At 48.6% G+C, this 18,620-nt stretch overlaps 1 protein-coding gene, 1 long non-coding RNA gene and 1 pseudogene across 4 annotated transcripts; 2 read left to right on the forward strand and 1 right to left on the reverse strand.

The window, feature by feature from the left end:
- The first annotated feature begins 14 nt into the window (after positions 1 to 14).
- Positions 15 to 6,374, forward strand: LOC120615044 (uncharacterized). Its single transcript, XR_005656185.1, has 2 exons — positions 15 to 301; positions 1,978 to 6,374. It is a non-coding gene; the product is annotated as an uncharacterized LOC120615044 (long non-coding RNA).
- A 4,843-nt stretch (positions 6,375 to 11,217) lies between these two features.
- Positions 11,218 to 14,398, forward strand: RPL26L1 (ribosomal protein L26 like 1). Of its 3 annotated transcripts, none has more exons than XM_039878152.1 (4): positions 11,218 to 11,355; positions 11,734 to 11,910; positions 13,198 to 13,338; positions 14,074 to 14,398. In XM_039878152.1, the coding sequence occupies exons 2-4, from the start codon at positions 11,743 to 11,745 to the stop codon at positions 14,200 to 14,202; spliced, it is 438 nt and encodes a 145-aa protein (XP_039734086.1). In that variant the 5' UTR covers positions 11,218 to 11,355; positions 11,734 to 11,742; the 3' UTR covers positions 14,203 to 14,398. The 3 variants fall into 3 exon arrangements, with proteins under 3 accessions (XP_039734086.1, XP_039734075.1, XP_039734096.1); XM_039878141.1 differs by having other exon boundaries at positions 11,275 to 11,351; XM_039878162.1 differs by lacking the exon at positions 11,218 to 11,355 and adding an exon at positions 11,521 to 11,544.
- Positions 14,399 to 17,131: 2,733 nt separating this feature from the next.
- On the reverse strand, positions 17,132 to 17,249 carry LOC120617094 (uncharacterized; annotated as a pseudogene).
- Between the last annotated feature and the right edge of the window lie 1,371 nt (positions 17,250 to 18,620).

Below are 18,620 nucleotides of genomic sequence, written 5' to 3' on the forward strand. Positions count from 1 at the left end.
CCACCCTTCCAGGGCCCAGTCATCAGCTTCCCCTCCGAGACGGCCCCCACCCCCGCCGGCCACTGGCACCATGTTCTCATCCCCGGCTCCAGTCTGTCCGCCGCCAGCATCTGATGGGCCTCCGATTCATTATTTATTTCTCACACTGTGCTTTTCCACAAGCTCTTTAAGCGCTGCTGACCGGACGAGGAAAGTGAATGAACAGTCAGTTCCTCGGGCACTTACGAGACCTAGACGGAGGTCACCTCGGCCCGTACGGTGGGCCCCATTTTACAGATGAGAGAAACCGAGGCTCAGAGAGGTAAACTGGCTTTCTCGGCCAGGGTCGCAGAGCTGGGATCGGCCCCCAGAAATGTTGACTCCGGAGACCAAAGTCTCCCCCACCCCTCGATGGCACGTCTGTCACACTTCATCACACACTGCAGAGAAGTAAATGGTGTGTGTGTCTGCGGGGGGGGGGGGATAATATGGAACAGGGAAAGCGTGAGTGCCGGTGTGGCAACAGAGGGGTTCAGCTCTCCAGCCAGTGTGGCTGGAGCACATCCTTTCCATATTATAAGGAATTGAAAGCTATAATTAAAATGCAAGGGAAACATACACACACACACACACCCCTTCTTTTCAAGGTAGACAGACTAGCTTTGTCTTAGCTCTGGGAAGCGGGCAGGAAGCTGGTAGAACCGCAGGGAGGAGGACCCTGCGAAGAACAAAGGGGCATTATGGGTGACCTCTGCCGACAGCGGCGTGATGTGCTTCCCTCAGACTCGCTGGGGCCTGGGCATCGAGTCGTCCTGGTTTTCGTTTCTGGAGCTGGGGCCGCTGACCGGAGTAGGGTTGCACGTGCTGGCCGTGGTGGCCCTTCCTGGCCCAGTGGCCCTGCTCCTTCATTCGCCCTGTTGAGGGGCCTGGTCAGGAGGCACAAAGCATGGCAGTGGTGAGGGACCAAGCGTTCCAGGGTGGCGTGGACACTGTCCTTTATTCCCACAGCCGACCTCGGGCGAGGATTAGCCTTCCCCTTCGTAAAGGTAGGGAAACTGAGGCACAGGCAGCTAGGGGGATGCAAGGGCACACACTGGGAGGGGCCCCCACCCTCCTGGGTCTCCTCCATGCCCCCAGCTCCTGGCAAACTCCCCTGGGAGTGAGTCACCCTCGCCACCTGCCTTGGGCGTGGAATCACGCTCCTTTCCCGAGCGAGCCATTCATTTGTTCATTCATTCATTCATTCGTTCGTTCGTTCGCTTGTTTACTGTCACACTGACTCGCCCACCCCCCACTCGTCTTCCTCACTTGGTCACTCATTCCTTTACTTAGTGAACGTGTCCTGAGTGCCTCCTGCATGTCCCCTCTCCCCTGGGCTCTCGCGTGAACGAGAGTTTAGGCAGTGGGGTTGGGCAGGGCAGTGGGGAGCTTTGAGGCGCTCCCAGACCGGCCAAAGAGTGTGAACCACCTCTGGCCGAAGTGCTTTGTCCCCACGGACGTTTTTCATTACAAACACTTCTCGGCACTTACCTAAGGAAACACCTTGTTTGTAGGAAGGGCTCTCGGAGCGCATGGCACCTGCAGAGAATCTGTCTGTGGGCCTGGGACACCTTCGCTACCCTGTCTTTCCATCAATTGACTTCTCTGCTTAAAGAGCCAGGTAGAGAATGGAACTTGAGACCCAAAGGCCTGCTCTGGGGAATACGTTTGTTCTTCTTAGGGTGGGTCTCAGAGAGATTTAGAAAATCTCAGATCTTAGCAGCCAGGTCGGAGCCTTCTGATCAACTGAAAGATAAGATTGGGGACCGTTTACTGAGCACCCTCTAAGTGCTAGGAACTCCAGGGGCGTTTCCTGCAGTACGACAACTGGCGGGGTAGGGACGTTCTTCCCGTTTCGTAGATGAAAAGACTAAGGCCCAGAAAGGCCCTCCCACGGCCAGAGTAAGTGGCAGCCGCCACTCAGCTTCCAAAGGCCACTTAGCTCTTTCTGCTCCACAGCATGGAAGGTCCCGGAGGACCCCGCAGTCCTGACCTCACCCCACTCTGCTCAAGTCCACCTCCCCGGTGTCCACCGAGGACGGTCACGCCTCCCGGCCTCTCTGCCCCTCGGAGGCCCGGGTCTCCTTGCTCTCCTGAGTGCCAAGCAACAGGCCGGGGGAACTGAGTGTCATGGGCACGTTCGCTCTGTCTTCATTGGTATTCATCTTGGGCCTGTCTCCTCAGGTCAGGGAACTGCCGAGTCACTGTCCTTGTCACCATCTCTTTCTTAGTCCATTCTTGAAATCTGCTTCAGCCTCCTAACGTGTGGTTGGTCCTTTTTGTCCCCCACCAGCCAAGGAATCACAAAGGAAGCCTGCGACTTGCCACCTGTACTGTAGGGCCCAAGTCCAAAGACAGACATGCCATCCAGTGCCACCTCGTGGCTGCACTTACTTCCCCACGTGCTTCAGACGTGGGGACCGTGACCTTCTTAGGACAAGGGACGGAGGGATGGCCATGACTGATCACCTCCTCGGATGAGTCCAGATGTAATAGCCTCCCGGTGCTTGGGCTTCTGTGACCACCCAGATGTCGAAATCCGAGAGGAGCCCCGTGGCCCGAGAGCACCCCAGGACCCCTCTCCTCACGACCCTGCTTCACCTCACACTAGTCTCCACCTGTGCATATGAGTGTGCCAGCATCTCAGGGAAGTCACTTAAGTGCCACTTAAATGTGGCCTGTGGGGAAGAGCGAAAGCTCTGAAGGCAGACAAGCTTGGCTCTGCGACACCTGCTGTGTGACCTTGGAGAAGTTGTGTCCCTCTCTGGGCCCCATGGGTACACGAGTGAGCAGGCCAGAGGCAGAATAACGAGAGCAGGGGCCGCGGCAACGTCACACGCGCCGTGAGATGTCTTTCCGCTTTCGAGGCCATCCCCCTGAAATGTGCCAGAATTCTCCCTCCTCCGAGGACCCGTGACCAGCACCTTCGACAGATGTAGATGGTGGGGGACAGGCCGCTGGCCTGGGAAACCAGGCTCACACAGAGCTCGCCACAGGGCTTCCTCCGTTGCTTAGCAACTTCCACACGTCCAGGGCCTCAGTTTCCCTGCAGCTGTGTGGTTTTTTTGTGAACCTCAAGGCATGTGTTGTGCCTTCTGCTCCGGGCCGGCCCAGTGAAGGGAGGCTTCAGACCGGGCACCAGGTGTGTATGAGTCATAGGGCTACTCGAGTTACAAAGTGTGTAGATGAATATAGATATGTGTGTGTGGTTATTTTTTATTTTTTATTATTTGCACTTAAGTCACATTTTCCTATGCTTGATCCAAGCTCTAAAAGCATTTTGTGGTATAAAAATCTCCCATCATCTGATCCACTCCACCAAAATAAACCAGCTCCCCTGCCGTCATCTCCCTCGAAAAGTGCCCCTATGTCATGCTCTGGGGCTGGCAGGCAGAGGCCTTGCCCACTGAAGACACTTCATCATAATCCCCCCAGCGCCCCCAGCCTCTCCACTCCCTGGGGGGGCTGCTCCGGTTTCTTGGGCTGTTATTACTGGGATGCCAGCTGCTCCACTTACGACCCATCAGTACAGACCTGCTCTGTCTCACAGGCCTCTGCTTAGCTCATCTAGTGGAAATATCATTTTAAAAATAAATGCCGGTTCGATTCGCTCTTCCTTCTCGCCTCCGCTGTGTCTCCTGGCCTCGTCCACTTGGCACCAGAGGGTTCATTAAGGCGCTGCCTTCTCCCAGAGTCCTCCAGTGATCGGGTGTCAGTGGCCAGCTGGCCACCCGGCGGTGCCTTCGGGGCAGTCTCGGGCCCTGTGGGGCCGGCCAGGGTGGCTGCTTCTGAGCCCGGTGGTCATTTAAGTGCTGCCTAAATGTGGCCCGTGGAGAAGAGCGAGAGCTCTGGAGGCAGACAGGCTTGGCTCTGAGACACACTTGCTGTGTGACCTCGGAGAAGTTACGTCCCTCTCTGGGCCACGTGGGTACACGAGTGAAGTGGAACCTCCCTCCTAGGTATATGGGGTGCTGGGCGGTATACAGTATGTGCTCATGGGAAAAACACATTTTAAAATGTCCTTGCAAACCATCTACGAACTTCTTTTATCTTTCATCGTCCATACTTTGATTCTTTTATGGCACCAGAAAGCAACTCATAGATAGGCCAGAGGATTTCGAGTTGGATACGTCACAGCTCTGACAGTTTGAAAGCAAATCAAGGAATTCGGTTGGGTGTGGCGTTTCGTGCCTGAGGAGCAGCAGTGTCGTGTTCAGAGTGCAGACGCCACAAAGTTTTGTTCCTCCATTCGACCAGTAAGCACTGTAGCTTTAGACAAGCGAGTTACAAGTGTCTCTGTGCCTCGGCGTCCTCGGCCGTAAAACAGGTCTAAGAATAGGACTTGCCTCGTTGGGTTGGCTCGGGGATTCGGTGATGGGGGGCATGGAGCATTTCAGACCTGTGCTCAGCACAGAGTGTCATGGAAGCTCTCTGTCTGCTGTGTGGTGGTTATATTGTTATTACGTGGCAGGAAGTTAGGGTGCAGACATAGGGGCGACGCTCATCATCACCCCGCTACTACAGCAGTTACTTAATCAAGAGCTATTTTTGACCTCCAGGGGACTTTTGACAATGTTTGGAGACATTTTGGTTGTCATAACAGAGAGCGGAGGGTACTACTGGCATCTCATGGGTGGTGGCTGAGGATGCCAGGACAGCCCCCCTCAGCGATGAATTATCTGGTCCCAAAAGTGAACAGCGCCATGAGGAACGTCGTTCTAACACGAGCTTCCTGGTGGCGCCACAGGTACCCTGTTCTCCATACCACTCGCCTTGGTTGTGATTTTGCTGGTGGAGCACAAGCTTCTGAGAACGAGAGGATTCGTTTCTTGCTCCAGTCCATCCAGGTCGCTACTGCCTATCCAGCCCACCCTAGATATTGACCACGGGCAGCACTGAGCCTGGACCTGACATGTCAGACCCAGGTTCAAGTCCCAGGATTGCCACCTGCTGGCCGCATGACCTTGGGCCAGTGACGCCACCTTTCTGTACCCTCCATTCCTTCATCTGTAAATGGGATTATAAACAATCTGATCAATTGAGAGTAGAAGTTAAGACTACAGGTTCCAACATCAAGACAAACCTGAAGAGTTCAAGTCACAGCTCTGCCACTTACTGTGTGACCTCGGTTACCTAACTAAGCCTCCGTGTCCTGTGAAATGGGTCTAATAATCTTCCTCATCTGGAAGGTTAGCATGGGAATTAAAGGAGCTGATGATTATGACTGTAATCTTATTAAATTCGTCATCCAACAAGTGGGTTTTTGAGTGTGTTCCAGACCCATTGGTTACCACATGGTGGGCGTAATGGGGCAGAGTGTCTGCACTTGCTGAGCTCACCCTCTTGTGACCTGGGAGGGGACTGGCCTGGGACTCAGTCCAGCGCTGACCTGTGACCTCCCCCGCTTTCAGATCTGTGCCATCATTGGCGGGACCTTCACCGTTGCCGGCATTCTGGACTCATGTATCTTCACAGCCTCAGAGGCCTGGAGGAAGATCCAGCTGGGCAAGATGCATTGACGACCTGCCCGGCCCGATGGCCGAGGACCCAGGGAGACCGCCAGCCCTGCCTCCAGCGCCCTGTCTCCTCCCGCCTTCTATCTGGCCCAGGATCTGGCTTCGTCCCAAAGTGGGGGTGGGGGGAGGGAGGGGGTAGCTCATGGTTTCGCACCTACCTCTTTTCCCCATGTTTGATTTTAGACAAATTACACTGCCTGAAGTTGTGGTGCCCCCTGCCGGGGAACCATAGACCAGAGTCAGGCAAGGGGTGCTTGGGGATGTTGGGGACCACTCCTTGGAAGGCCACAGTCCCTTCTCTCTTAGGGGAACAGCCCAGAATCCACGTGGACCAGCTCTCAGCCAGGCTTTGACAATCTTGTAGTCCCCACCATTTGGACACACTAATCACTCCATTCCCCTCAGGCAGCCAACCCACAGACCTGGGCTGTCGGCTCTGGACCAGGCTGCCCAAAGGTACTCCCTCTCCCCCGGCGCCTTCCACGAATGGTACTTCCCAGGCAAGCCCCTGAGATGTGATGCTGTAGTTGGAACCCTCGCTTGTGCTCCACCCCTTCCTGCCCAGCAGAGAACCCCATCCTCAAGTCCCTCACTCCCGCCCCTTTCTTTTTCTCCCAAGAAGCAGATGCCCACTGTTGGGCAGCCATGGTGGAGACTCGGGTCTCCCGCCGGTCGCTGGGCGGGTGGCGAGTTTTTCTTTCTCTCTTCACTTTGATCCTCTGAACCCCCCTGCCAACGTGCCTCAGCTCTGATGCTGTGTGACAGCCGCGTCTCTCGGTGGAGGGGCTGGTTGTGACTGGGAAGTCATCCTTTGAGAACCAGACCCAGTTTGCGCACTTACGTCCAGACAGGAAGCATTTTTCTCTGCAACCCTAAAATAATCACGTCTCAGCCTCTCCCAGCCAGCTGCCGTCAGTCCCAAGGCCTTAGGTGGGGGAAGCAAAGCAAACCCACCCTGATCTTATCTGGACGTCCACCTTCTGGGCTCCCAAGGGGTGCACAGTTCTAGCCCATTAAGCCACCCCCGCCTGACCCCCCATCCCTCCCCCCTCCCCCCCGCCATACCAGCATGTTCCAGGTCCCTGGGCAGCTCCATTGCCTCTCCCCCCTTGCCCCTGAAGTGGGTCCCCACCCCACTGCTCCCCTCCCCTTTCCCCTTAGTCCTGAAAGGGAGGGGCAATGGTCCAGGCTTAACTTCTGCGCCTACCCCACCCCCCACTCCGGAATTTCAGGTATGCCCTGGTGTCCCAGGGACAGAACCACCTGCCTGTTCTCCATTTATATCGAGATTCTTTGAATACTTTTGTAATTAAGGGGAGCGCCCAGAGGAAGGAGTTTTAATTTATCTATATGGGTAGCTCGCATCTCTGCCATTTGTAGTCTTTGGCCCTGGATTCCGCATAGATGAGCTTCTCCTCTTGCATATGAGTTGACTGACGTGTGCGTAACTTCATTTGGTTATTTCTGGTATCTGCGGCCACTTAAATGGATTGTTTTCACATTCTGTCCCCCAGTTACAGAGAAGAGTCCCTTCGGTGTATGAATATTCGCCCCTATAGAGGGTAGACAGGGTGAGGAAGGGATAGGTGTGGTGTACACAAGAGTTGAAATTCCACTTTTATGCATTTTTAAAAAAAAACAAAAAACGAGTACAAAGGGGATGTCAGTTTCCTATGGAAGAGACACCTCTGACCCTTTATTCTTATAATCAGAATCTCAAGGGAAAAAAAGGGTTTTTGTTCTTTCCCCCACTCATTGGGTTCGAATAGATTAAACGGCTGATTTTCAGAAATATTGCTATGTGTTTCTTTCTACTCGATTGTGGCTAGGTAGCCTGGAGGCTCAATCCCAGCTCCCAGAAGGAAATTTAATTCTAGAAGAGAGAATTGGGAATTATGGGAAGGATCTCTGAGAGTGATCAGAAAATCATCTTCTGGACTCAGCGCTTCCTTTGTTGAATCCCTACAGAATGTTCCAGAATCTGCCATTTTCTGTCTGTGTAGCCTCAGGCCACGTCTTTACCATCTAAGTGCTTCAGTTTCCTCAGGTGAAAATGAGAATAGGAACAAAACAATCTTGTAGGGCCATCGCAGAAATTAAATCTATAATACGTGCAAGTAGATCATACCGAATTAGAACGAGCTCAGGTATGCAGGAAAGTGAAGCATGGTAAATTTTCAAAAGTGGCGGTTGTTTCACATCGGTATTCCCAAATAGAATATAATCATCTTGAGAACAGAGCTAACTTTTCCCCACAGCTTTGAGCCGAGGTGTTTCATACATTCTCGATTTCCAAGGACCTGGCATTCCTTTTTCAACCTTAAGGTCAGCGAAGGGAGATCATGATCACTTATAACAAAGTGACTTACGTGGATATATGCCATCCTGCTGTCCAGTCCTTTAAGGTCCTCACTGGGACAGCACAAACGTGGGTGAACACCCGAGGGACGAATGTGGGAGCGAGACCCGTCTGCAAGACCCTCATCATCGACCCTCCTATCCCTCTAAAGTCCTGTCTGCTACTTGAATTACTGTGACACTCAGAGCTAGTGGTCAAAAGTAGTCTGCCTACCAGCCGTCAATTATGTGTGTTCCCCGACCTGTTTAGGCCCACTGTGCTCTGCTCTGTAATGATGTGACGGCCTATGAATTATGATTGAAACTGAAAGAATCTAATAAAACTAAGTTGAATACTTTGGAGAGACCTATTAAAGGTAAGTTGCCACCCCGTCCTCAAAATGCTGCTGAATTCAATACGAACAAGACCAGTGAAAAGATTTAAGGGCAAGGGGCGTCCCTGGGGATCCTGCATTCACGTCAAAAGGGTCCAAGTTCTCACTCCACGTTATTAAAGAAACCAAAACCTGGGACTTGGGTTGGTTTAATGTCATTTCCCAATAGAATGAAAACGCCTTGCTTCAGGTCAAAAGCTTGGCGGATGTGTTTTAAATGGACTTTTAAGGTATGTATGTGTCATTTTTGAGATTTCGCCCTCAAACCAATTCCTTTGGTTGCCTAAACAAGTGCAGATTACAGTGTCTTCTTGTAAGAGGATTTCTCAATCAGGATTACAGTGCAGGTACATCTTAGGGGAGGTGACGGGTTGGGGGCAGTGGTGGTTCAGGCAGGAATGGCTTCTCCTGGGGAGGTGTTGCAGTTGCAGCAGAGGTGACATTATAGGGTCACACCCGTGAAGAAAAAAGCTTATATGTTGCAGCCCATGCTGCCCTGGGTTGGGAGTAGGGGTCAGGTACGCAGAGGGGGTGTGAAGCTCGGGAAGAAGTGGCACGTAGCTATGGCCCTCATGAATGGTAGCTGCAGTTCGTTTTCATTCACAAATTAATATTTGATTCCTGCCTGAAACGATGATATGCATGCTCTCAATGTGACAGGCCACACTGGTGGTCCTAGTCCCTTCTGATGAAACAAGTTCATCAGCTGCTCCAACAATAGATGTAGCCAGTGGTCCAGGAATGTGAGGGGACTGTGAGGAGGACATTCACAGAGAGCCTAGCCCGTACCGCCCCCGGCAGTTGTCTTGTGTCAGTTACGTAGGATGAGCTCATACACTTTATTCTGACCGTAATTATTTTTATGGTAATCCTCGTAATAGCTACCAGTGGCTGGGCATCCTCCACATGCCAGGCAAGGAGCGATTGTTCAGGTCTTGTCTTAATCCTCACAGCAATGCTGCGAGGTGGGTGTTACCTCATTTTTAGGAAGGACGAAACAGACATTTAGTCATGTGTCTTGGCCACACAGCTAGCAGGTGCCGAAGTTGGAATTCAAACCCACAGCCGCCTGACTCCAGGGTTCTGCCTCGGCCCCTAAGATCTTACTGTGTCAAAAGGGGAAAAGTGAGCCTCCTCCCCCGCAAAAAAGGGAAAATTGAAAATAGAATACTTTTGTGTTTTTGTTTGTTTTCTTTTAAACGGCCTGCAGAGGAAAGCTAAATGGAGTATTGGGGATTTTCTTTAAAAATGTAAAACTCTTAAAACATGATTTTAATTACACAACTAATACATGCTCATAGCCCCATTGGAGGAAAATCAGAAAAGAGCAAAAGATTAAAAAGGAAAAAGTAAAATCACCTTTAATCCCACTCATTAGAGATAATCACTGTTAATATTTTAATGATATCTTTCCATAAACAAAATGGGATCCTGCTGTTAACAGTATTTTGTAGTTGACTTTTTTCCTTAATAGACACCTTTCTATTTTAATAACTTTATGAATTACATTTATTGGCTGCAAGATGGCAGTAACTATAGTATCTAATGCTGGGTCCTTGTCATTCTCTACTCCTTTCTCATTCAGAACCTGTTTTCTAGTCTGTAAAAAGGACCCTTCAGAGGGTTGCTTACCAGGTTAAACGAGGTAATGTTTATTAAGCTGTTAGTGCAATGCCTGACGGTAAATGCTCAGCCTAAGAAGATTAGCCATTACTGCTCATTTAATAACGTCTACCATCTAGTAAGTGCTTCCTTTGTGCCAGGCATTGTGTTAAGGGTTTACTTAACCCTGACACCAAATCCACGTGGGACGTACTATCATTCTTCCCATTTCTCAGATGAGGAAAGTAAGTGACCAAGAAGCTAAATATCTTATCTGAAGCTTCAGAGCCAAGAAGTGGTGGAGATGCAAACCCAGGCAATCGGAACCCAGGGAGGGCTCTCAGCTCCTCACCACCCGCCATCACCCTCTGCCTCTGAGACATACAAATATCCCCTTCGCATTTCCTTTGTGCCAGGCACTGTGCCAGGTCCTGGGGCTCCTCTACCAGTCCCTGTGCATGTTGCCAAGGGAGGGCATGCGGCAACATAGTAGCCGATCCCACCAAGTCCTGGTTAGGGTGGCTGAGTCTCCAAAGGAGCATGTGGAGGCTAAAAAAAGACCACAATTCAAGCACAGTGTTGCATGTGCTTACATCAAGCACAGAAAGTTTACAGTTTGTGTCATTGGGAGTTAATGGCAAAAATCTGAATGCGAGGACACGGCGAGGCCCCTGGAGATAAGGAATAATGGATGACTATAATTGAGCTCTATATGTCAGACGCTGTTCTAAACACTGTAAACGGATTAACTCATTTAGTCCTCATAATTCCACGAGGCACCTACTAAGATCATCCCCGTTTTACAGATGAGGGAACTGAAGCTCAGAAACATGGAGGCGGCTCTCCCAAACAGAGCTAAAACACTTGGCGGTGGGGTGGGGGGGTGGGGGTGGGGGAGGAGTTTTGCAAAGCCTGGTGGTTGTTTCACCACGATCTTCAAACATATGTGCGTCTCAAAATCTCTGGTGAGGGGAGTGCTTGCTTTAAATTCCCATTCCTTGAGGCCGACCTGTCACTGTCTGGTTTGTAGGACTGTGGTAGAACAGGAACATCTCCATTTTGAACAGGCTCCTCGGTGATTTTAAGCAGCAAGTCGACAGATTGTATTTGGAGCATCATGATGTTTAAATCACCCCAATAATATGCCTAGATGACCTCTGCGGAGAATAGCATGAACAAAGAGTTTAAGAGAGGAAAGAGGCTATTGATGGTTATCTATTAAAATAACGTCAAGCCCTGCAAAAGTACCCCCCGCCTCCCCAGAGGCGCCATCTTTTCGGGGTTCTGGGCATGACCCCCCAGCGCCGCTTACCCCTCGGTTGGTGTCTGCAAACGAGGCGCTGCGATCCCACCCCAAGCCGCAGGGGGCGCCATTCAGCTTTGTTCCCAAGGAATGGGTCACCGCTTTCTTTCTGCGCTTGCGCGGCAAGGACGCCTCACTTCCCGCCTTGCGCGCGCATCGTCTGAGTACTTCCGGCGCCAGGTAGGTGAGTAGATGCAGGTATCTTTCGCGGACTGTGAAGCTCTCCTCTCTATGGGACCCTTCCCCACCTGCTGCAGACCTACCCGCTTCCCCAGAGATCTCTCTGCGTGACCCCAACCGTGCATTCTTTAGCCCAGGCCATCCTCCTTCAGCCTCAAGGCCCCAGCGCCGCCCTCTCCCCACGACTCTTCTGGTCAGGCATGCGCCCCCCATGCGCGCCTTACTCAGTGTAACACCCAGAGCCCTCACATCCCGCGTCCTACTCCTTCAGTCGCTTTCCGAGGCCACCTCTTCCCGTAGAGCATTTGCGCGGGGGGGTGGGAGGTGTGTCCCGGCACCCCACTGAGCTCCCCTTCGCTCCTTCCCTCGTGACTTTTTCCAGACGGTCGCCATGAAGTTCAACCCCTTCGTGACCTCGGACCGCAGCAAAAATCGCAAACGCCACTTCAATGCGCCCTCGCACGTGCGCCGGAAGATCATGTCGTCCCCGCTCTCCAAGGAGCTGCGACAGAAATACAACGTGCGCTCCATGCCCATCCGCAAGGATGACGAGGTCCAGGTACGACTCCCAGCTGCGTCGCGCGCGGGCGCCGCCCTCGCCCTCGCCCGACATGCTTGGACGTGGGGGAGTCATACACTCCCTTGCCCGCGGGATCCTGGCAAGTAATGTGACCCCACAGATGTGTTAGCTCAGATGGGGCCCAGAGCGAGTGGAGAGCGCCTGCCCAGCTTCCGTTAAGAGCATTCAGATTCAATTCTCTAATAATAATAATAATGATGATGATGATGATGATGATGATGATGATGATAATGATAGTGGCTTTAAAAAAAAAAACAAAAAAAAACAGCATGCCAACCCAGCAAAACTCTGCTTTTTGATTTAGCCACGTGGCTGCCAATTTGCCAGGCCCTGCTTAGGGCGGCTCTCTGCGCCAGACTCTGCGGGGGATGACTCCCGGGTCAGCGTTGCCGACCCAGCTGACCTTGTAATTGTTTATGGAAATCTCCACTAGACTGTCTCCAGTTGCCTCGAATTCAACATGTTACAAACTGTTTTCTCCTAAAATCTGTTTCTTCCTCCACGTTCCGTGCTCTGGGAAAGGCATAGCCATCTGTCCGGTTGCCCACCCAGACTCTGGATATCAGACTCTGGATATCATTCTTTCTTCTTTTCTTCGCTCTTTTCAGTCCAGTCGATTTAGTCCCGTCCACCTCCTCGTTGGGCCAAGCGTTCGTCCAGCTGTTCCTTTGGCTTCCTTTTATTAACATTTTTCTTCAGCCTCGGTGATAGTTAATAAGGGCTTTTTCACAGACTTTTCCATGTGAGTCTCTGGTCTTAGAGAGAGTGGTGGATATTCGGTGAGATGTGGCTGTTCTCTTTTCGACATGAAAGTCACGTTGGTAAATAAGCTGAACCACCTAGGTAGATGTAGGAATGTTGAGCTTCTCCAGTTCTTTATATGTGGTTCTTCCTCTGTGCTTATTAATGAACATCACCTTTGTTATGGCTACTGTTTAATATGCTTTGGCCTTCGGGGAAACTATAATCTAGTTGATTTTTAAAGATTTTTCAACTAGTTGGAGCGTGAGCAGATTTTTAGTACAGGAAACAGCCAACGAGATTTTGACTTATGATAAGAAAACCATTCAGGTGGAGAATTTCCACCTAACTTAAACTAACACAAAGCAGATTTATATCTAAAAAACTGCTGGTTTTTGTCTGCCGGAATTAATCTGCTTTTGTATAAAAAGTTGTATCTTAGTCTGTGTGTTCCTGATAATTAGTTTCTTCACTGTAATGTTCATGCATTAGAAATGGGAGAAATTCTCTTGTATTTTCTCTCAGGTGGTTCGAGGACACTACAAAGGTCAGCAAATCGGCAAGGTAGTACAGGTGTACAGAAAGAAATATGTCATTTACATCGAGCGAGTGCAACGTGAGAAGGCCAACGGCACAACTGTCCACGTGGGCATTCACCCAAGCAAGGTATGGCCCGGGCCTGAGCAGCGGTGGCAGCCTTCCATTATTGTGCTGCTGTAAGACTTATTGACATGTCGGCACTGTTTACACGGGTGGCCCTGGCAAGGACTTCAGAGGGAGGTCGGGCAGGCTCGATTGATTCACTGGCTTAGTGATGGGATCCAGATTCTTTTCTCGTCTGTTTTGTCGTCTTTGGTGAAGGCTCCTTTCTTCAGTCAGGTAGCAGGGGAGTTCCAGGCATTCCAGACGTCACTTCCCCACCAGATAATGTCCAGATGGAGAAGAGAGGCTATTTCGTCCTGGACCCTCACACCCATCTAGTGGAATAAGCTGTTCTTCCTTTGCGCTCCCATTTTATACACCGTATTGTAGGGTCTCTCTCCTCTAGAGTTTCAGATCCTCAAGGCAGAATAATTGGGATCTGCTTACCCTTAGGATCTCTGTATTGCCCAGTAGCTGGCGGGAATGCAGGTGTTTCTTAAACAATGCATTTTGCCAGCCAAGGGATACTAGACAAACCAGAAACATGTTGGTTGTATAATTTTTCCCAACCCAAATAACATTTCATGTCACTAAGCTGTCTAAACATCTCCTAGATTCTCGGGAATTAGGGGACAGGAGGTTGGGGAACAGAAGGAATCTAAGCCGCGCTTGTCAAGGGAGACCCTTCTGTACAAAATAATCTTGGTTATAAATCCTTTCCACTTAAAAAACAAAGATCTGTTTGTTTTCTCCAAATAGGTGGTTATCACCAGGCTAAAACTGGACAAAGATCGGAAAAAAATTCTTGAACGGAAAGCCAAATCTCGACAAGTTGGAAAAGAGAAAGGCAAATATAAGGAAGAACTTATTGAGAAAATGCAGGAATGAATAGAACATGTTGTGCAGCCGTGGTTTAACTATAGATTTTTTTTTATCCTGGTTTCTATTCCTTTGAAACTTTTCAAAATCTCTGGAATATTTTGTTTCCTTCCTGTTTTGTTATTGGTACGTGGCTTTGTAAGTCTACTTTTGCTGTTTTGATTAATTTTATGAATAAAAATTGGAAATGTTTCCTGATTCAAAATGGAATTCACATTGTTCTGTAGATAAAACCCGTCTTATTAATTCCCAGTGGCCATTCTTTCATATGTTTAATGTACTAGCAGCAGAATAGCAGGTGTATGATGGCCCTGCTCCTGCCTGGACCCTCGTGCTGATGGGGTGGATAGGACAGGGCTCGTCTTACGCAGGGGTTTGTCCCACTCAATAGCGGTCACAATGTAAACTGGCACTCACGAGGCCCCACCGAGCAGCTGGTGCTGCTCTGTACACCTGTGTCTCAGGCCTGACAGATGGCTCTCTGGCTAGCTTCCGCTCCCTTGCGCTCCACCAGACCAAATGGGGTGCAGCTCCCTGACCAGGCTGCCCTGCCCACGGACTTGACTTTGCAAGTGCCATTTCTATGCAACTGAAATGCCCCTCCTCTGTGCTGGGGCTAACTCAGAAAACTAATGGCCTATTGGCAAGAATTGGCTCACAGACAGATTTTGTCCTATTGCTTTGCATGATTTTTAAAAATTAACTTCAAACATTTAAAACTTAGGAGCTCCACAGAGAAATCTGAATCTTGTGTATCATCTGGCTGCATGGGGCCCTGATCCTACATATCATGAGTAGTGTGAGGCCAGAGGCTGGCTGCTCCCTATTTAGCTTATTTCCTCTGTGCCCGGCCCCCCATGGCATCTGAGTTTTAAGACTCCAGATCTAACTTATAATCACTCTTCAAGACTTAGCGCCAGAGCTATCTCTGAAATCTTGCCTTGCTCCTATGATAAATAATCTTTCAGTTAACATGCATCATGTAAATTTGAGGTGTGGATTAGGATGTATGTAAAATGTATATACACAGCACGTGAAAAAGGTACTGCACACAGCAGCTGTGTTAGTACACTGAGCTATGTGTCCAGTCAGTATAATGAGTACGTCAACCCAGTAAGGTCTAGTTTTTTTCTCTTTTGAGTTTTGTCTGTATTCTCAACCAACATGTTGGAGGACCCAAAAACTGAAAAGTCCCATTTCATACTAGATTAAATTTATTGTAAGGATAACATATTTTGTTGCCTGTTCTGGCTCCAGCCAGTACTCTCATCAGTGAATTTATATTTACGAGGAGTCAGACTTGGCTTGTTTTCAGCAACTTGTTCAGTATGCGATATAGATAAGAGCTTTGAGAGCTTTTTACGATACTGCATGTAAAGCACAGAGTGTTCAGCAGATTTTAGCTATTGTCTCAGAGAATAATGGAAGTGGGTTCATTTGTAGGGGCAGAGGGAAAAGTTGTTCTCAAGGGAGTTCAGACAAATGCTGGTTCTTGAATGAAGGGGAGAATTTAAGGACAGCAGTATTGTGTTATGGCTGCTGCAGGAAATGGGGTCAAGAATGCCAGATGGGTGGGCCTGCCTATCAAGGTTCAGGCTCTGGGATATGAGCGTGTTTCCTGCGATGACTGAATTAAGCCGTTTCCTACTGACCTTTTCACCAAATCTGCAGATATTCATTCACTTGAGTGGGTCTCCTTGTGCTATTTGGGAAGGCTCCAAACTCTTAAACTTCAGATAACTGCTTCTGAATATTTGCTTTTATACTGCACTCAGGCACGAGATGCTCAGCTCCAGAGCTTTCGGTGTGAGTTGGGCAGGCAAGTAATAGAATTTTCTGACAACCAGACAGAATTCTGCTACCCAAGGGTCCATGGGACTCTGCTGATGCTGCAGACATCAAGCAGTTCCCATCTGCTGGTGGTTTAGGTCTTTTTTCATTGTTTTAAGCTAGTTTTCTTTTTGTTTGTTTGTTTTAAGAAGTAATACTTAGTATGGTACAACAGAAAAAGTACGAAAGATAAACAGTGAAAAGTTCCCTTGTCACCTTGGCTCTCAGTCAATCTGTTCTCCCCAGAAACAGTCACTGTTCCCAGTTTCTTTTGTATCCTTTCAGAAATAGTCTGTGCGGGTATGATTAGGTGTTTACTAAAAGTTTGATCCATGGAGAAGGCTACATGAGAAAAGCAGGTGGTCCAGATCGAAACAGCTGTATGTGGATGATCTACTGCCTGAATACCTTAATTACAATACCAACATGCACAAATATTAAATAAAATATTCTTTGTCCATCACAAATAACTGAATCAACCACATTGTAATTCTAGAACAGGTTTTCGAAGGTCTCATTTTACACAGTGGAGGTCTATCTTGTTAAGTAGTATATAAGTTAGGGTTTTTGCTGACATACTGTTTGAAATAGGAAAGGGAGTATGGCTTAGTGGGAAGAACAGGAGCTGTGAACACTTACGTTCGGATCCCAGTTCTGTCACTTAAAACAGCTAGACGTGGGGCAAGTTGCAAATCTGAGCCTCTCTTTCCTAACATATAAAACGAATTTAATAATATTTATATTAGGTGTCGCGAGTGCCAAATGAGACAGGTAATGAAAAATAACTCTTTCCAACCCCCCCTCTCCAAAAAAGAATGACCTTGTATTACATTTTTGCAAAATTCTTCGATGTCTGGCTAATAGACTAATGGATTCTTAAAATACTTCTGCATTCAATCTGTTGCAATATGTTATTCGGAGTGAAGCATAGGAAGAAAATTCAGTGTCACACAGATTGGTAGTTAGGAAAGAGAGGCACTCTGAGACCCGCCGGGAGAGTCTCAGGGACTCCCCGGGGTCCTTGGGCCACACTGCCCAGAGTCTGATTGATTTCCTGAAGTAGGCTTTATTTATTTTTTATTTTATTTATTATTATTATTTTTTTAAACGCCTACAGCACTGGTCTTCCTAGGTGGTCTCCCATCCAAGTACTAACCAGGCCCAAGCCTGCTTAGCTTCTGAGATCAGATGAGATCAGGCACGTTCAGGGTGGCATGGCTGTAGACCTGAAGCAGGCTTTAAACACTTGAAGGCAGGCAATATTTCTTCATTAGGTGGGTCACTGATCCTAGTTCCTGGCTTCCCCTACAGTTTTCATTTGGAACCTGTGATAAAATGTTTTTGACAGATTCACTGATAGAGGGAGCTATTGGCCAATACTAGCCTACGAATCTAATACTGAGATTAAGGATTTTTCTCATTTCACAGAGGATGAAATGGACAGATTTATACAGAACTGGTGTCTGAATAGCCATGATTCTGTGTTCCCCGACATCTGCTTCTCAGAGAGGCTGCCAAGTCAAGACAAAAGTTAGACTTAACGGAATCGACTTAAAGTATTTGCATTTATTTAAAAAATGGGAAAAAATTCACAAGAGATGAGATGTGGAAGCAACCTAGATATACATTGACAGATGAACGGAGAAACAAAATGTGCTACACACATATAGTGGAATATTATTCAGACTTAAACAGGCTGGAAATTCTGGTACATGCTACAACATGGATGATCCTTGAGGACATTTTGGTAAGTGAAATAATCCTAAGTGAGGTATCTGGAGAAGCCAGATTCATAGGGTTGTGTCAGGAGCTGGGAGGAAAGGGGACAGAATGGGGAGTTGTTTAATGGGTTTGAAAATGTTCTGGTGATTAGATGCACAACAATGTGAACATACTTAACACTATTGGACTGTACACTTAAAATGGTTAAAATGGTAAATTTTATGTGTATTTTACCACAATTAAAAATAAATTTTAAAAAGTGGGAAGCAGCTACGAGCAAATTTCTTTAGCTTAGTTCTGGTTGATCTCACTATTTCTTAACCAATCAATTCATCTGTGGAAGTGTTTATTGAAGACATTCTATGTATAAAGTGCCCCTAAGGAGCAAAGATCAGTTAAACACTGTCTGTTCTCAAGGAGTTTGCCCTCTAGTAGAGAGTTGGTTAAGTCACACACATACACACACACACAACTACAAGGCTACAAGAGATGCGCTGCCAGAATGAAACAAGTCCTGGAGATGACGGTGCTTGGACCGAAACTTAAGGACAATAGAATTTCTGCTGAGGCTGTTTTGGGAGAGCGGTATGAGCACAAAGGTGGCCGACTAGTTTCTCACCCTGTTGGTCAGGAAAAGGCCGACCAGTTGGTACCGATGTTAAAGATTATTGGTCCAACTTCCCAATTAATCTGAAAATCCACTCTAGTTGATGAAGCAAAAAATCAGGAGGTAATGCAAGGGAAGGAAGTGTGCCTGGTGCAGGGAAACTCTGGTCCATGGTAAAGCACACTGGATTTAGGTCTGCTTCAAAGGTCTGCTTTCCATCTCACTTCTACCTGTGCGCTTTATGAAGCACCTGAACCTCTGAGAATTC

This window comes from Pteropus medius, unplaced genomic scaffold (assembly GCF_902729225.1).
Source record: "Pteropus medius unplaced genomic scaffold, Ma_sr-lr_union100, whole genome shotgun sequence".
NCBI lineage: Eukaryota > Metazoa > Chordata > Mammalia > Chiroptera > Pteropodidae > Pteropus > Pteropus medius.